Source organism: Oncorhynchus keta, chromosome 37, assembly GCF_023373465.1.
Source record: "Oncorhynchus keta strain PuntledgeMale-10-30-2019 chromosome 37, Oket_V2, whole genome shotgun sequence".
Classification (NCBI taxonomy): Eukaryota; Metazoa; Chordata; class Actinopteri; order Salmoniformes; family Salmonidae; genus Oncorhynchus; species Oncorhynchus keta.
In genome coordinates, this window is record NC_068457.1 from 7552497 (window position 1) to 7571514 (window position 19018).

The 19018-nt window shown below is 42.8% G+C and overlaps 2 protein-coding genes across 6 annotated transcripts in view; both read left to right on the forward strand.

Moving 5' to 3' along the window:
- appa (amyloid beta (A4) precursor protein a) overlaps positions 1-7971 on the forward strand; it is a 43308-nt gene extending 35337 nt beyond the window's left edge. For both annotated transcript variants that reach the window (XM_035754931.2, XM_035754929.2), the window contains 4 exons: positions 2686-2910; positions 3127-3272; positions 5088-5234; positions 5895-7971. In XM_035754931.2, coding sequence (XP_035610824.1) covers positions 2686-2910; positions 3127-3272; positions 5088-5234; positions 5895-5996 — 620 coding nt within the window. In that variant the 3' untranslated portion in view covers positions 5997-7971. The remainder of the gene's footprint in view (positions 1-2685; positions 2911-3126; positions 3273-5087; positions 5235-5894) is intronic.
- Positions 7972-13243: 5272 nt separating this feature from the next.
- On the forward strand, positions 13244-18984 carry atp5pf (ATP synthase peripheral stalk subunit F6). 4 transcript variants are annotated; one of them, XM_052498993.1, is made up of 4 exons: positions 13244-13422; positions 15581-15751; positions 17985-18112; positions 18876-18984. In XM_052498993.1, the coding sequence occupies exons 1-4, from the start codon at positions 13319-13321 to the stop codon at positions 18902-18904; spliced, it is 432 nt and encodes a 143-aa protein (XP_052354953.1). In that variant the 5' UTR covers positions 13244-13318; the 3' UTR covers positions 18905-18984. The 4 variants fall into 4 exon arrangements, with proteins under 4 accessions (XP_052354953.1, XP_035610828.1, XP_035610829.1 ...); XM_035754935.2 differs by having other exon boundaries at positions 13314-13442; XM_035754936.2 differs by lacking the exon at positions 13244-13422 and adding an exon at positions 14992-15153.
- Positions 18985-19018: the final 34 nt, after the last annotated feature.

Here is a 19018-nt window from a genome sequence, read left to right on the forward strand (position 1 = left end):
CTGAAGATCTCGTACAACACTGTGTACTACTCCCGTCACAGAAGGGCTCGAACTGGCTCTAACCAGAATACAAAGAGGAGTGGGAGGCCCCGGTGCACAACTGAGCAAGAGGACAAGTACATTAGTGTCTAGTTTGAGGAATAGATGCCTCACAAGTCCTCAACTGGTGGCTTCATTACATAGTACCTGCAAAACACCAGTCTCAATGTCAACAATGAAGAGGTGACTCCGGGATGCTGACCATCTAGGCAGAGTTCCTCTGTCCAGTGTCTGTTCTTTTGCCCATCTTAATCTTTTTTTTTTATTGGCCAGTCTGAGATATGGCATTTTCTTTGCAACTCTGCCTAAGTAGGTTTCCTTGGTGTTCTTGGGCACAGAGACTGGAGTGGTTAGCTTGAAGCATGTTGGTATTACAGACTCGGTCAGGAACAGGTTGAAAATGTCAGTGAAGACATCTGCCAGTTGGTCAGCGTATGCTCGGAGTACACATCCTGGTAATCCATCTGGCCCTGCGGCCTTGTGAATGTTGACCTGTTTGCTCACATCGGCTATGGAGAGTGTGATAACACAGTCGTCCGGAACAGCTGATGCTCTCATGCATGCTTCAGTGTTGCTTGCCTCGAAGCGAGCATATACGTTAGTGGGTCAAAAATGTATTTAGTCAGCCACCAATTGTGCAAGTTCTCCCACTTAAAAAGATGAGGCCTGTAATTTTCATCATAGGTACACTTCAACTTTGAAAGACAAAATGAGAAGAAAAAAACCCAGAAAATCACATTGTAGGATTTCTTATGAATTTATTTGCAAATTATGGTGGAAAAGAAGTATTTGGTCACCTACAAACAAGCACGATTTCTGGCTCTCAGACCTGTAACTTCTTCAAGAGACTCCTCTGTCCTCCACTCGTTAACTGTATTAATGGCACCTGTTTGAACTTGTTATCAGAATAAAAGACACCTGTCCACAACCTCAAACAGTCACACTCCAAACTCCTCTATGGCCAATACCAAAGAGCAGTCAAAGGACACAAACAAAATTGTAGACCTGCACCAGGCTGGGAGAGCATTTGGATGATCCAGAAGAAGATTGGGAGAATGTCATATGGTCAGATGAAACCAAAATATAACTTTTTGGTAAGCTCAACTTGTCGTGTTTGGAGGACAAAGAATGCTGAGTTGCAGCCAAAGAACACCATACCTACTGTGAAGCATGGGGGTGGAAACATCATGCTTTTTGGGGGTGTTTTTCTGCAAAGGGACCAGGACGACTGATCCGTGTGAAGGAAAGAATGAATGGGGCCATGTATCGTGTGATTTTGAGTGAAAACCTCCCATCAGCAAGGGCATTAAAGATGAAACGTGGAAACGTGAAAGTCCGTATTGCCCAGCAACAGCCCCAAAACAACACTGCTCTAGAGAAGATCTGCATGGAGGAATGGGCCAAAATACCAGCAACAGTGTGTGAAAACCTTGTGAAGACTTACAGAAAACGTTTGACCTCTGTCATTGCCAACAAAGGGTATATAACAAAGTATTGAGAAACTTTTGTTATTGACCAAATTCTTATTTTCCACCACCATTTGCTAATAAATTCATTAAAAATCCTACAATGTGATTTTCTGGATTTTGTCTCTCATTTTGGCTGTCATAGTTGAAGTGTACCTATGATGAAAATTACAGGCCTCATCTTTTTAAGTGGGAGAACTTGCACAATTGGTGGCTGACTAAATACTTTTTTTGCCCCACTATTTAGCTTGTCTGGTAGGCTTGTCTTGGCTGTGTGCATAGGGTCGTTGTCCTGTTGGAAGGTGAACCTTTGCCCCAGTCTGAAGTCCTATCATGAAGGCCTGATTTGTGGAGGGCTGCAGAGAGGGTTGTCCTTCTGGAAGGTTCTCCTCTCCCCAGTGGAACTCTGGAGCTCTGTCAAAGTGGCCATCGGGTTCTTGGTCACCTCCCTATCCAAGGCCCTTCTCCCCCGATTGCTCCGTTTATCCGGGCGGTCAGCTCAAGGAAGAGTCTTGGTGGGTCCTAACTTCTTCCATTTAAGAAAGGAGGCCGCTGTGTTCTTGGACCTTCAAACCTTTCCCAGATCTGTGCCTTGACTCAATCTTGTCTCTGAGCTCTGCGGACAATTCCTTCCACCTCATGGCTTAATTTTTGTACTGTCAACTGTGGGACATTTTATATAGACATGTGTGTGCCTTTCCAAATCATGTCCAATCAATTGAATTTACCAATCAAGTTATAGAAACATCTCAAGGATGATCACTGGTAACAGGATGCAGCTGAGCTCAATTTCGAGTCTCATAGCAAAGGGTCTGAATAGTTTTTTATATTGATGACTGAAAAACAATTATTTAATACATTTTAGAATGAGGCTATAATGTAAACAAAACGTGGAAAAGGTCAAGGGGTTTGAATACTTTCCCGAATGCACTGTTTATAGGAAATGGTGGACATTTGAGACATCCATATTCTAGTGATCCTATTTTCTTGTCTTTGTATGTACTAATAAATAATCGTAATTGTTAAATTACAGTCATTTACCATTCTATTGCAACAGCATTGACGTTTTCTCTCCTTTTCTCTCTACCCTTGTTTCTTACACCTTCCATCCTCTCCTTTCTATTCTTCTCTCTCTTAATCCTCTCTGCTGCGGTCTTTCACCCTCTTCCCCTTTCTCCAGATTTGCTGCAGAAGGAGCAGGCAGATATGGCCCAGCAGCTGTCCAACCTGCAGAGTGATGTGCGGGTGAGCTATGGAAATGATGCCCTGATGCCTGACAGTCTTCCCGACAGCACAAGGGCCTCCCTGGACCTGCTGCCCCAGGAAGAAGACCTGGGCATGGGCCTGGACGGACTGGGCTTTATCCACCCCGAGAGCTTCAACCAGGTCAACACCGATAACCAGGGTAGGTGTGCCTAAAGCTACGATCAATACACACAGAGTCAGGGTGGGAACAGACCAAACCAGGGTACGTGTACTCTACATACAACCACACATTAAATGTACCAAATCCATAACTGATAGTAGACCGCTGTCAGGGCCTTGACAGGTATGAGATCAAAGTGAAACTATATTAACAAGATACTCATCCTTCCTTTTCACTTTCTCTCGCTCTCCCTAGTTGAGCCTGTGGATGCCCGCCCTATTCCTGATAGAGACTTTCCAACACGACCCGTGTCTGGTCTGAAGCCAGAGGAGATCCCTGAGCTCAGGATGGAGGCAGAGGAGAGGCACAGCACCGGATTCGAAGTGCACCACCAGAAACTGGTATCTACACACACACACACACACACACCACTTAATTTAGTATATTTACACTCTTTTCATAAATGGCCAGATACAAGCATCATGGAGTTATCCCAGACATATCCATGCCCATAAGGGTATGTCTAGCCATATGTATTGGCTAACCGTTGGAATGGTAACCAAGGGCTGCCGAGATGACCAGGGTTAGTAACTGGCGTCTGCGTTGCCAGGATGTTAGTTTCACACCAGCGCTAATTTATAAATGTCCTCAGATGAACACTGTCTGAAATTGAAAATGAAGACCTGCCAACATGCACGCATTTTGCGTACCAACTATATAATTCTCTGTCCATGTACGCAGGTATGGGATCTGAGTTAAAAGTTCACAGAAATGAATAGGGTCAGATTTTTTTTTTTTACATTTTAATAAAATAATAAGTAAATCTAACATCCCGATTCTTGAGCTGCAACACACAGACATGTGTCAACAGACATGGAGATGAATACATAATTATTGGACGTAGCCACCCCGTGTCTGCCCCTCCTGTTTGTTGTGATGCTGAGTTTGCTGACTGTCATGTACGTAAACACATGGACAAATGCCTTTTCGACTGAGTTGTGGAAGGTAAACAATAATTGTTTCAATTTAGCTCTCGCATTTACGAGTGACAGAAATGAAATGCGAATATGAAAAATAACTGGTTGCGTTTGTGCCAGTGTGATGTATATTTAATTCTGCGTCCCATAAGTTGTATTTTCCACGTAACATTACGAGGATCACGCAACCTGATAGACTGTAATTATGATCCACGTCACAAAAAAAGTCACATTATAAAAGTATAATCAAAAATAAGTATAAACATCTTGGACTGAAATGGATTCGGGAGTTTAGAAGACTGCCCAATGAAGAATGAATGAGTCTGGTATTAGCTATAGAGGCAATGCTTCTAAAATGCCTTTGCATGGGCTTTTTTTTAATCAATTTATATCATTAGTTTTTGTTTTCAAAATGATTTTTCTTTTAGTGTTGATTAGGAACCATGTCTAAAAAGCCCATACTTGCGAGCTGTGATTGTCCCTGTTTGATAGATGGCCCTGTTTTGTAGAGACTAAACTTGGGGGCATGTGCTAAGAAAAACATTTATAGATCATCATCTCCATTCTACACTGTACATGTAATGGAATAAATATACAGACAATCTGTGCTAATTCCACAAAACGTATATTTCTTGTATATGTTCTGTACTTATCAGTATGAATCTTTTCTTTATGTTTTGTAAATACCTTTCAGAGGACTGAACTGAACCAGGTGTGCTCCATCATGTTTGTCTAAGCACACAATCTCCAACTCGTCGCGCGTGCGTCTGGTACTCTAAAAGGTTGGACAGGGTGGGCAGATCTGAAACCGCGACACGCATACATTCACACTTAGAAAAACAAGCAGCATTTCGTGCCCAATTTAAATCTCTTATACATTTTGGTAATTTTCCTCATTAAATAAGGGAGAAAATTGATTATGTAACAGTCATATTGTATAACGTAACTTTAAGCTTACCTCTAAAAATCCCTCTAATGTAACTCTGAACCTTAATCCCAAACCCCCTCAACTTTACCGCGGCCTCTTAACACCTAAACAGCAATCGTAACGTTAGATTACAAATCGTCTTTTTGTATTCCATCCAAACCCCAAATTATTCCTACTCTCTCCGACTTAATTTCACCTTAATGCCTTGAACTCCTGACCCCAGATCTGTCTGCATAAATCCAGTCAGTATTTGTGATTGGTTGTGCAGTGTGATTTTACAGTCCCTCTCTCTTTCTCTCTCCTCTCTCGAGGTGTTCTTCGCCGAGGATGTCGGCTCTAACAAGGGCGCCATCATCGGGCTGATGGTGGGAGGCGTCGTCATAGCGACCGTCATCGTCATCACCCTGGTGATGCTGAGGAAGAAGCAGTACACGTCTATCCACCACGGAGTCATCGAGGTGAGGGGTAGAGGAGATGTGTGGACTTGTATTACTATCCTAGTGGGTACCGGAAAGCCCCAAAACGTCCCCACAAGGATAGTGAAACGAGGGGAATTCTCCCACGAGGATGAAGGTTAGGAGGTAGGGTTAGGGGTTAGGACAATAGGATTTTGAATGGAAATCAATTTTAGGTCTCCACAAGGATAGTAAAATATATGCTATGCGTGTACTGTTCTGGACTTTGGCTCAGTATTTCCTTTGTCTCTATTTCTGTTGTTTATGAGTTTGAGACTTGAATCTATAGTCTGTGTAGAAGGTTAACAGTGCACATGTACTGTGTCAGCATGGGTACGAATCTATCCTACTGCATCAGTAAACATGTAAGGAGTGGGAACAGCCCCCACTCGTTAAACAACAAAAAATAACCAGCAATATTGTGACACATGTCAAACTCATTCCACAGAGGGATGACTATCTGCGGGTTTTCACTCCACCCTTGTACTTGATTGATGAATTAAGGTCACTAATTAGTAAGGAACTCTTCTCACCTGGTTGTCTTAATTGAAAGGAAAAAAACTAAAACCTGCAGACACTAGGCCCTCCGTGGAATGACTATGAACCCCTGGTGTACGAGGACATATCATATCTTGTGTGTAACACATCTCTCTGTTTCTGCAGGTGGATGCAGCAGTCACCCCTGAGGAGCGCCACCTGTCCAAAATGCAACAGAACGGCTATGAGAACCCCACCTACAAGTTTTTCGAGCAGATGCAGAACTGAGGAATGACAAACCCCCTCACCCCTATGACCACTACCCAAACCCCTCTAACCCTCCACACCCCTATGCCCTTAACACTATCCCCACTCCAAACCAACCCTACCCTCAAGCAGTGCAGGTTGGAACCAGGCACCACTATCACTCCTGGTGTAGATGGAGACTGTCCCCTTCAACACTGGTCCAGAGTCTGTTTTTAGTTTGATTTGGAATGAGTTGGGGAATGGATTTGGACAGAGATCTGACTCCAGACCAGTGTTAATTAAGGGGGCATTCTCTGGCTGTAGTGCCAGCCACACTGTCCCCAACCCTACACTACTGCATTCTCTATACACTGGGGAATAGGTGAGGTCTATGGGTCAATGAAGCCTCCTATCCTTCCTTCCTCCTTCTTTCCTTCTCTGTGCATTCTTATGACAGCTGTGCTGTGTTAGGTCACACAAGGCTAAAATGATGATGATAATGATGATGTACTCTGAATGAGCTCTTTATTTTAGTTATTCTATCATTTTCGGTTTTGTTTTTCAAAAAAGAAATTAAAATTAGAAAAAAAAATCATATGTAAAGAGGTCTTTTTTTTTTTTTTTAAGTTGCGTGTAATGTAACAAAGTAGCCGTTCCTATTTAGTGCATGATGACAAATTACGATGGGGTTATTATTGAGAATAATAAAATATCTTTCTGCGTCTCCAGAGAGGTTCTCACATCGAGATGATCATTCTAGCAGGATTGTACATTTAGTATCTTTCTCGTGATTACGTGACTTAAATGACAGTGGATAAAAACATATATATGAATCTCGGTGAATGGGCTCTCTCTGCTTGGATATCATGTTAATAAATACACTGTAAGAGATCTGTGCTTTTTGGATTTAAGTTTCTTCCTTTTTAATTTCAACCATGCTATGTTCCTAAAACTGCGGGGGGGCTGGCTTGATCCGTATTTGTATATTATATTATCATATGAATTATGATTATCTTTAGTTTATTGCGTTGGCATCCTATTGCGTTTTGCAGACGTTATGAATCGGCCCTATTTAATTTTTGATTTCTTTCTTTGATTCCATGTTGTCGTGTTTTTTTGTGTTTTTTTTTTAAGATTGGGGGGGAGGTATGTGGCGGGAAGGCCGGTTCCAGCCGGGGGAGAATGGAGGGACGGGGGTGGATGACTGTTCTCCAGTCTAGTTAGAATTCTTGTTCCGGTTCTATGTTTCCGCTAGAAATAAACAACGTTCTCCTCCTCTGTACATTTGTTTGTGATATATATAAGAACAATCCAACACCATTTTGGGCTTAATTATTCTTCCCAATCTGTTCTTTTCTTGCTTCGGCTCATCCTTCTCTTTCTCTCTCTCTCTCTCTGCTGAGACTAGAAACGGAGCAGGGTCGGTGCCTGGGGAGGGTGCATGTGAAAGATTGAGAGAAGGAAGGAAGGATTGAGGTAGAGGGAATTACTAGCTGTTCCAGATGGATAGTCAGACGGGCAGTCTGTAAAATCAATCTCCAACCACCCTCCTCCCCTCTTTCCCCCTGCTTCAGGCATGCGACTCACCTCTCTCAAGCACGTGTCTAGAGCCAGCCATACGACGACCTCTACCGTGGCCTAGAAGGCAACTTTCAGCGGGTTAGCAGGGCCATCCGGTAATTGGATGGACTACAGTTTCAGTGAGAGGTAGTCAAAATATAGGCCTGTGATAGGGTGCCATTTTGCAACACAGTACTAGACTTAAGGCAGTGTTGTGGTGGTGTGTAGAGCTGTGTGCAACACACTGCTGCAGGTGGGTCAGTCCTTTGCTTGGGTTTTCAGAGGATGCATTACCTCACCATAGTCAGAATAAGGCAGTATAGAGTTAGAGAGAGCAGGGTTTCTTTATTTCTCTGTGGCTTTATTTCCACTGTGTAATTGTGCAAGCCATTTGCTTTGACTGGGAAAAACGCTTTCTACACTGTATTCCATAAATAAAGTTTTGAACGTACATACAGCTCTCACTGAGTCATGGCTCCTAAGTCTTGGGGGATGGGGATATTTTCACCACTGTAGTGTGTTTTTATGAATTATGCAATACCTCCTTTTAAGCACAGGGCCAAATGATTCCCTGATCTAGATTTTGTTTTCTAATGATCCATTAAAAAAATAAATATTATTTCACTTTTTATTGAACCAGTTAGGCCAGTTGGGAATAAGTTCTCATTTACAACTGCGACCTGGCCAAGATAAACTACACATGGGATAAACAAACGTACAGTCAATAACACAATAGAAAATTATATATACAGTGTGTGCAGATGTAGTACGAGGGAGGTAAGGCAAGAAATAGGCCATAGTGGCAAAATAATTACAATTTAGCAATTAAACACTGGAGTGATAGACATAAGATGAATATGCAAGTAGAGATACTGGGGTGCAAAGGAGCAAGATATTAAAGAACATGGGGATGATATCGTTTAGGACCTTGAGCGCGGCTGAGGTGCACCCATGACCAGCTCGGAAACCAGATTGCATAGCAGAGAAGGCATGGTGGGATTCTAAATGGTCGGTGATCTGTTTTTAACTTGGCTTTCGAAGACTTTAGAAATGGAGGGTAGGATAAATATACAGTTGAAGTCGAAAGTTTACATACACTTAGGTTGGAGTCATTTAAAATGTGTTTTTCAACCACTCCAGAAATGTCTTGTCCTAACCAAAACTATAGTTTGTTAACATCTACTTTGTGCATGACACAATTACTTTTTCCAACAATTAATTACAAAAATATTATTTCACTATCACAATTCCAGTGGGTCAGAAGCTGACATACACTAAATGTACTGCCTTTAAACAGCTTGGTAAATTCCAGAAAATGATGTCATGGCTTTAGAAGCTCCTGATAGGCTAATTGACATAATTTCAGTCAATTGGAGGTGTAGCTGTGGACGTATTTCAAGGCCTACCTTCAAACTCAGTGCCTCTTTGCTTGACATAATGGGAAAATCTAAATAAATCAGCCAAGACCTCAGAAAAAGAATTATAGACCACAAGTCTGGTTCATCCTTGGGAGCAATTTCCAAATGCCTGAAGGTACCACATTCATCTGTACAAAATAGTACAGAAGTATAAACATCATGGGACCACGCAGCCGTCATACCGCTCAGGAATAAGATGTGTTCTGTCTCCTAGAGATGAATGTACTTTGGTGCGAGAAGTGCAACTCAATGCCAGAACAACAGGAACAGACCTTGTGAAGATGCTGGAGGAAACAGGTACAAAAGTATTTATATCCACAGTAAAAAAGTAATCCTATATCGACATAACCTGAAAGGCCGTTCAGCAAGGAAGAAGCCACTGCTCCAAAACCGTCATAAAAAAACCACACTACGGTTTGCAACTGCACATGGGGACAAAGATTGTACTTTTTGGAGAAATGTCCTCTGGTCTGATGAAACAAAAATAGAACTGTTTGGCCATAATGACCATTGTTACATTTGGAGGAAAAAGGGGGAGGCTTGCAAGCCAAAGAACACCATCCCAACTGTGAAGCACGGGGGTGGCAGCATCATGTTGTGGGGGTGCTTTGCTGCAGGAGGGACTGGTGCACTTCACAAAATAGACGGCATCATGAGATGGGAAAATTATGTGGATATATTGAAGCAACATCTCAAGACATCAATCAGGAAGTTAAAGCTTGGTCGTAAATGGGTCTTCCAAATGGACAATAACCCCAAGTATACTTCCAAAGTTGTGGCAAAATGGCTTAAGGACTACAAAGTCAAGGTATTAGAGTGGCCATCACAAAGCCCTGACCTCAAGCCTATAGAGAATGTGTGGGCAGAACTGAAAAAGCATGTGCGTGCAAGGAGGCCTACAAACCTGACTCAGTTACACCAGCTCTGTCAGGAGGAATGGGCCAAAATTCCCCAAACTTATTGTGGGAAGCTTGTGGAAGGATACCCAAAACATTTGACCCAAGTTAAACAATTTAAAAGGCAATGCTACCAAATACTAATTGAGTGTATGTAAACTTATGACCCACTGGGAATGTGTTGAAAGAAATAAAAGCTGAAATAAATAATTCTCTCTACTATTATTCTGACATTTCACATTCTTAAAATAAAGTGGGCATCCTAACTGACCTAAGACAGGGAATTATTAGGAGGATTAAATATCAGGAATTGTGAAAAACTGAGTTTAAATGTATTTGGCTAAGGTGTATGTAAACTTCCGACTTCATCATGTAGGTCTGTAACAGTTTGAGTCTAGAGTGTCACCCCCTTTAAAGAGGGGGATGACCACGGCAGCTTTCCAATCTTTAGTGATCTCAGACGATACGAAAGAGAGGTTGGAACAGGCTAGAGATAGGGGTTGCAACAATTGAGGTGGATAATATTAGAAAGAGAGGGTCCAGATTGTCTAGCCCAGCTGATTTGTAGGGGTTCAGATTTTGCAGTTCTTTCAGAACATCAGCTATCTAGATTTGGGTGAAGGAGAAATGGGGAGGCTTGGGCAAGTTGCAGTGGGGGGTGCTGAGCTGTTGACCTGGGTAGGGGTAGCCAGGTGGAAAGCATGGCCAGCCGTAGAAAAATGCTTATTGAAATTCTCGATTATCGTAGATTTATCGGTGGTGACAGTGTTTCCTAACTTCAGTGCAGTGGGCAGCTGGGAGGAGGTACTCTTATTCTCCATGGACTTTACAGTGTCACAGAAATTTTGGGAGTTTGTGCTACAGGATGCAAATTTCTGTTTGAAAAAGCTAGCCTTTGATTTCCTAACTGCCTGTGTATATTGGTTCCTAACTTCCCTGAAAAGTTGCATATCGCGGGGGCTATTCGATGCTAATGCAGTACGCCACAGGATGTTTTGTGCTGGTCAAGGGCAGTCAGGGCTGGAGTGAACCAAGGGCTATACAGTGGGGGGGGAAAAGTATTTGATCCCCTGCTGATTTTGTACGTTTGCCCACTGACAAAGAAATGATCAGTCTATCATTTTAATGGTGGGTTTATTTGACAGTGAGAGACTGAATAACAACAAAATCCAGAAAAACACATGTTAAAAATGTTATAAATTGATTTGCATTTTAATGATGGCAATAACTATTTGACCCCTCTCAAACAGAAAGATCTCTGGCTCCCAGGTGTCTTTTATACAGGTAACGAGCTGAGATTAGGAGCATCCTCTTAAAGGGAGTGCTCCTAATCTCAGTGTGATACCTGTATAGAAGACACCTGTCCACAGAAGCAATCAGATTCCAAACTCTCCACCATGGCCAAGACCAAAGAGCTCTCCAAGGATGCCAGGGACAAGATTGTAGACCTACACAAGGCTGGAATGGGCTACAAGACCATTGCCAAGCAGCTTGGTGAGAAGGTGACAACAGTTGGTGCGATTATTCGCAAATGGAAGAAACACAAAAGAACGGTCAATCTCCCTCTGCCTGGGGCTCCATGCAAGATCTCACCCCGTGGAGTTGCAATGATCATGAGAACGGTGAGCAATCAGCCCAGAACTACACGGGAGGATCTTGTCAATGATCTCAAGGCAGCTGGGACCATAGTCACCAAGAAAACAATTGGTAACACACTACGCTGTGAAGGACTGAAATCCTGCAGCGCCCGCAAGGTCCCGCTGCCCAAGAAAGCACATATACATTCCTGTCTGAAGTTTGCCAATGAACATCTCAATGTTTCAGAGGACAACTGAGTGAAAGTGTTGAGGTCAGATGAGACACCAGCTGATGGCATCAACTCAACTCGCCGTGTTTGGAGGAGGAGGAATGCTGCCTATGACCCCAAGAACACCATCCCCACCGTCAAACAAGGAGGTGGAAACATTATGATTTGGGGGTGCGCACATTTTCCCTTACAACTATATTCTAATCATGTTTAAGTTAATTTCCTTGGAAAGATAACTGCCATGTGATTCTCTGCCAATGCTACTCTATTTCAATAAGACCACACATGTCCTACTCGACTCACTTGATCTCACACACCCAACTAGGAGACGACGACAATCTTTGGGACTGGTAGGGACATCTCAGGGCTTCATGCCCTCTTCTATCCGTCTTCTCCATGCCATGCATGGTGAAAGTCAGGTTTGGAGGGGTACAAGGTGGAGGGGGTGGTGGAGTTCTCCTTTATTTATATATATTTTTTCTCAACTTGATATGATTAAAAAAAAACTTTAATGGATGTAAAGTGCAGTAAAAACCGGCGGGAATAAGAGTCTATAAAATCACAATAAAATGCATCATATCCACTCTAAAATTGTTCTAACGGTGGTTTAAAAGTGACATGCTCAATGCTGGATACAAATCTGGGCGGGACAGCTTGTTCCTCCCGAATCATGGGTTTCAGTGATGGAATGTCCACCGACCTGAGGGTAAACCTGCGCCCCCAGAACAGCCATCCTCTCCTCTGCTGTTCTCAAGCCTGAAAGCTCATGTATATAGTGTGTGTGTGTGTACGTGGTGAGTCTGTCTGCCATCTTGACGCCAAGGTTTTGAATGGTCAGAAGTTTCCTGACATGAGACCTCCCCATGATACACCAGGCTGATGTAGCATTCTCGCAGAGCGGCTGGATGTATCTCTGGTACACTCTGACGTCTGTTCCGGACATGGCTCCTCCTTTTCTTCTGCAGAGTACCCTCAGGTGGTTCTTTCACTTCCTTCCCTCCTCCTCCAGGCATTCTATATGGGCACTCCAGGACATTTGTTCTTGAAATGTGACCCCAAGGAACTTAGCCTTTAGGGTCTTCTGCAGTGCCTGTAGATATAGTTGAAGGTGCACTTGCTTGGTTCTTTTGGGGGTTCTGGAGACGAGGTCTTCAGGGGGTTGAACTTGAGCCGCCACAGATTGGTCCAGTTCTGGATCTCTGTTATGCTCCTCTGTAGCTTTTTTTCGAGCATGGACAAAGGCCCAATAATAGTGGCCCAATAACAGGTCGTCTGCGAACTGGGCTACTTGTCCCTCTCTTAGGTTGGGGTAATAAATATCACAGATGTACATTAAAAACAGTAGAGGACTGAGGTAAAGCCAACTAGGAGACTAGAGGTAAATGGCAATTTATGCTTGCTCTGGCAATGCGACTCAGAGGCTCCGTGCGGAGGGTGTGGCGCAACACCAAATCAAGCTTTGTACCGCATCGGAGTGCGCCTCCCAAATGTTGTAACCATGCAGAGAGCTCCGTATAACTCCGCATTGACATGATTGGCTGACGGTAGGTGGGGGCGGTATATCCTGTATAAACACAAACTCACTTCCTTGACAACAAACATGGAGAACTTCGATGAAAGAACAAGTTCACAAATAAAAAACATCTTTATGAAACCTTGCGTCGGGTTTTCGAAGATACGAAAATGAGTTTGAACTCCTGGAAAGAGATTGGGGAAATATATGGAAAAGTCTGCTCTACTCAAAATTACAACCATCTAATTGCAGCAGTACCACAAACATGGAAGAGGCAAGTGGAAGGAGGAGAAAGTAAGGAGCTTGTCTGTCGGACCTGCATTAAAGACAAAAATTGTCTAAAGAAAATTGTGATAAATAAAAAAGTATATCAGTTTCATTTGACAACCAATATAATGTTATATAGATGGGGGGATACAACCATACCAGCTCTGCAGATCTTGCTGCGATGAGACAGAATCATTGGATAATTTGTTTTGGTACTGTCCATATGTAGTTTTGTTTTTGGTCGCAAGTTCAGGAATGGCTGAAGAATTGCAACATTTACCTGGAGCTTACTCTGCAAATAGCACTGCTGGGTGATTTAAAGTCATTTGATTAATAATATAATAATACTCTTAGCAAAAATGTTTATCTTTAATTTACAATATGTAGAATCTATGAGAATAGAAAGTTTCTAAACTTTTGTGAAACATCAGAGTACAGTTGATAAATATGTGGCAAGTTGTAGAAACATCTCAAGGAGTATCAATGGAAACAGGATGCTCCTGAGCTCAATTTCAAGTCTCATAGCTACAAAGGTCCTGGATGGCTGGGAGCTTGGCCCCAGTGATGTACTGGGCTGTCCGCACCACCCTCTGTAGCGCTTTGCAATCAAGGGTGGTGCAATTGCCATATCAAGTGGTGATGAAGCCAGTCAAGATGCTCTTGATTGTGAACCTGTAGAACTTTTTGAGGATCTGAGGGCCCATACCAAATCTATTCAGCCTCCTGAGGTGGAAGAGGCGCTGCCGTGCCCTGTTCATGACTGTGCTGCTGTGTGTGGACCATGTTAAGTCCTTAGTGATACGTTTGGCTCCACAACAGCCCCATCGATGTGGATGAGGGCATGCTGTCCCCTCTTTCTCCTTTAGTCCTCTATCAGCTCATTGGTCCAACTGACGTTGAAGGAGAGATTGTTACCCTGGCACTACACTGCTAAGTCATTGACATTCTCCCGAAGTAGTCTCTGACTGCCCGCTCCCACCCGCTGCATGAAAAATGCAGACTGTGCTGCAATGATCTCTATCAGGTTCTGCAGGCATCCCGTGGGAATGTAAGCCCTCTAGTTTGTACCCATTTAAATTGGCCTAGACTAGGCTACAATTATGTACCTCTTTTTCTGAGAGAGTAGGAAGGTATGCAATTGAAAAGATAAGTATGTTTTTGTCCTGTTTGATTTTGCTTTGATCAACTCCACATGATTGCGTATTGTCATGTTATTGTAACCCATGTAGTATTTTATTTGAGTAGGAGATCATAAGACAACTAAAATCAGATTCATGAGATTAAAACCATCAGTAAGTTACTGGTGCACACTGTAAATCCAATTTTCAATAGCCTAAAGAAAAACCAAATAGATGTATAGGACTGTACAACGAAGTTGAGGGAAAGACGAAATCGTTGGTGTAAATCCAGCAAGTATGTTTTTCGTGTGACAGTTGTTGCTTTGCCACAGGGGCAAAGACATGCACCTTCAAGGCATTTGACTAGTTTGATTTTCACTTCAGAATAAAATACCAAATAAGGTAGCACATAAAGCATCGTTATTATGTGGGTGATATGAAAGCTATGCACATTGCTATGATAAAAACGATATAGCGCTGAAAAGAACAGGGCTGTAGAGATAGATGCGCAGCCAGGACGCACGTTGATGTTCCGGAACGCGACCGATTGAAAAATAGCCACAATGCAAAGCGGTTTATCACAGTGGAAGTAATCATTGTCAACGAGTGTCAAATCCAAGGTGAGTGGTGTTTTTACAGCGGAATTAAACGCCTTATAATCGATTTCATTGTATTAACACCAAATCGTACATGTTCGTCATATTCATGATAATACAAGTCATAGCCAGCCGGTAAGAGAGTTGACTAATACTGTAACTTCCCCCCAAATACTGTAAATTAGCTAGGGTCATGTATTTTTGTTGCCTCAGATGGGTGTATGGAAGATATGCACAGGGTTGGGTTCCCACTAGTTCCCACAGCCACGTTACCGCCGTCAGCTATCCAGCCAGCGAGGAACCGTTAACTAGCTAGTAACGTTAACTTCATGTCGCTACTGTACACGCACGGTTTATCTATCGCCAGTAATATACATGTTCAGCTTAGCTAGTTTGGTAGCGTCACTGTCAAACTTAACAGTTGTCATGTGTCCCTCTCTCCGTTTGACAGTATGGCGCTTCATAAACTATTCCGGCTGTCCTCGCTGTTGCGCTCCGCGGTGTCATTGACACTGCGCAGGAATTTCGGCCTGTCTGCTGTCCTCTTCAACCGGGCCAAGGACCTGGACCCTATCCAGAAACTATTCCTGGACAAGATCCGCGACTACAGCACCAAGAGCAAGTGAGTGCGATAAATAACCGCACTATTTGTCCTACTTTCACTACTGCTAACTTACTTGTTTCTTCATGTTGGTAGGCTATACATTAGCTAGGCTTATGTGGAATGACCCGGGATGTCATGACAGAGATGGTGGCAGGGAGTCTGCACGTGCTTTTAGCACTGCAGAGCTATTTGCAGAAGGATGGGCCATATGTTCAGTAGGCGAACGTTGTGGGATGTTGCAAATAAAAACATGTGGGGGAACAGAGCTAGCAGACTTGATTCTTGATTATACAGTACATGTCAGTCGTGTTTATTCTACATGATATATTTCTATCTGAACGTTCCACAATGTTGTGCAGCTTCTGAACCCGGTCCTATATGCCTAGATGGCAAGATCCATGAACCGCATAGGATGCTGAAGGTGCTTTTATAGGTTATATATGTCTGACTCGTTATAGGGTATTATAATTATAGGGCTGACTAGTTATGTGGTTTCTTGAGCTCACCCACTACAACAAAGGTAGGGCTTCCTTGGCCTGATGCTTGGTGCTCACGGAATAAGTAGGCAATTAAACAAACACTCAAACAGGCAACTGAAGCTGGATCTTTCTTATTTCTGTAGATATACAGTGTATTTGGAAAGTATTCAGACCCCTTGATTTTTTTCCACATTTTCTTGCGCTACAGACTTTTTCTAAAATGGATTACATTTTTTAAATCATGCTCAATATAGACACGGTACACCATAATGACAAAGCGAAAACAGGTTCGTAGAAATGTATTAAAAACGTACCTTATTTACATACGTATTCAGACCCTTTGCTATGAGAATTGAAATTGAACTCCGGTGCATCCTGTTTCCATTGATCATCCTTGAGATGTTTCTACATCTTGGAGTCCACCTGTGGTAAATTCAATTGATTGGACATGATTTGGAAAGGCACACACCTGTCATTATAAGGTCCCACAGTTGACAGTGCATGTCAGAGCAAAAACCAAGCCGTTAGGTTGATGGAATTGTCCGTATATTTCCGAGACAGGATTGTGTCGAGGTACAGATCTTGGGAAGGATACCAAAACATTTCTGCAGCATTGAAGGTCCCCAAGAACACCGTGACCTCCATCATTCTTAAATGGAAGAAGTTTGGAACCATTAAGACTCTTCCTAGAGCTGGTCGCCCGGCCAAACTGAGCAATCTGGGGAGAAGAGCCTTGGTCAGGGAGGTGACCAAAAACCCAATGGTCACTCTGACAGAGTTCCAGAGTTCCTCTGTGGAGATGGGAGAACCTTCCAGAAGGACAATCATCTCTGCAGCACTCCATCAATTAGGCCTTTATGGTAGTAAAAGTGGTAGTCCTCAGGAAAAATGCACATTACAGCCAAAAAAGAGGTACCTAAAGGACTCTCAGACCATGAGAAACAAGATTCTCTGGTCTGATGAAACCAAGATTGAACTCCTGAATGCCAAGTGATACGTCTGGAGGAAACCTGGTGCCATCCCTAAGGTGAAGCATGGTGGTGGCAGCATCATGCTGTGGGGATGTTTTTCAGTGGCAGGGACTGGGGCACTAATCAGGCTGAGGGAAAAGATGAACGGAGCAAAGTACAGAGGTCCTTGATGAAAACCAGCTACACAGTGAAGGGGTCTGAATACTCTCCAAATCCACTGTATATGCATGATTTATAAAGCCAGGCACATTTAATAGTACGGCGACTGATTTCTAGACCTAAATAAGTTGGTATCCTCACTTTTCTTAGGAAAACAGCCCATGCCTTATTGTGTCTCCCCTCATTCTGCAGCTGCCTCTGCTTTATGCTCGTTAACCAATATGCTCGTTAACTTTGCTATTATGCACATAGCAACATGGTGGAGGAAAAGGTGCCAATTCAACAGCGTGTTTCAGAACCGTGGACAGCGACCACTAGTCAACGCAGCAAATTTGTTCTGAAATATATTTTTTATTAGTGTTGCACCGTTGTTCTTATATAATAGAACCATATACAATTTTAGTAGCACATGTATTTGAGTGATTGACTGTGCCTTCCCCACGGCCTCCACAATGGATTAGTCCACTCACAGGGGTAAATCAGACCGGTGTCTTGTACACAATGATATATATATTTTTGCTAATGCTCGAATAAAGAATTATCAGTCGACTAAATGGGGTCAGCCCTAAATAACAGAGTAGTGTATTCCATGCTACAGTGTTGTTTTAAAAGGTTCCTTCCCCATCTTTCTCTTTTCTCCAGGGCTGCAGCAGGTGGGATTGTTGATGCAGGCCCCTCTTACGAAAAGGGAGTCTCAGAGGAGATCACCAAACTGCAGAGGTTATACGGGACCGGTGACCTCACCAAATTCCCTGACTTCAAATTTACAGGTTCGTTAAAGGCAATGCACTGCAATATAGAGCTGGGACGATTAACTGAAAATGATCAGACATTTTACTGACATCATTAATAACGACAAGTTGCCTACAGTCGAGAAATGTGACGTTTGAAATAATATGGGCGATTGCTAATGGAACAATAGATAGCTACGACATTTAAAGTGTAATAGAAAAAGTAACTGGGGTGTAAATTAATTTGAACAAACGTGTCGTTTGATTTCTCATTATTGTGATAATTGTCAATTTATTGTGATATGGATGTCACCCAGCTCTACTGCAGTAGTAGCATTTCTTGGCAGCTTAGTCATAGACTAAATTGTACTACCCCCATCTCACCCTACGTAGCATACTCATTCTATGCTTAAAAGCAGGGGTGTCAGTCATTCCGTGGTGGTTCTAGTGTATGTGTGTTTTTTTTCCCTTTCAGTTAAGACCTAGACAACCAGTGAGGGGAGTTCTTTACTATAATTAGTGACCTTAATTCATCAGGTACAAGGGAGGTGCAAAAACCCACAGACACTCAGCCCTCCATGAAATGAGTTTGACATGGGTGGTTTTAAAGGATTCATTCACCCTCAACCAGGGTTGTATTCTTTAGGCACCAAACAAAAACCCCCAAAATATATATATATATATACATGAAAGGAACTACCGGAACAATAAACGCTTGTTTTTGTTTTGCAAAGTGTTTCACTACGGTATGCACTAATGAATACGACCGAGCATTTCTCAATCTCCCTTCTCTTTTCTCCAGAGCCCCAGCTGCAGGAAGTGGCCAAGTGAACACTGGCCATGACGGCGTTGTCTCTGTCCTACATGTCACCACTATTAATGTACTATTTAATAAATGAGGTTGGATTAAATGTGAGAACATTTTGTTTTCTTACGCTAATCAGT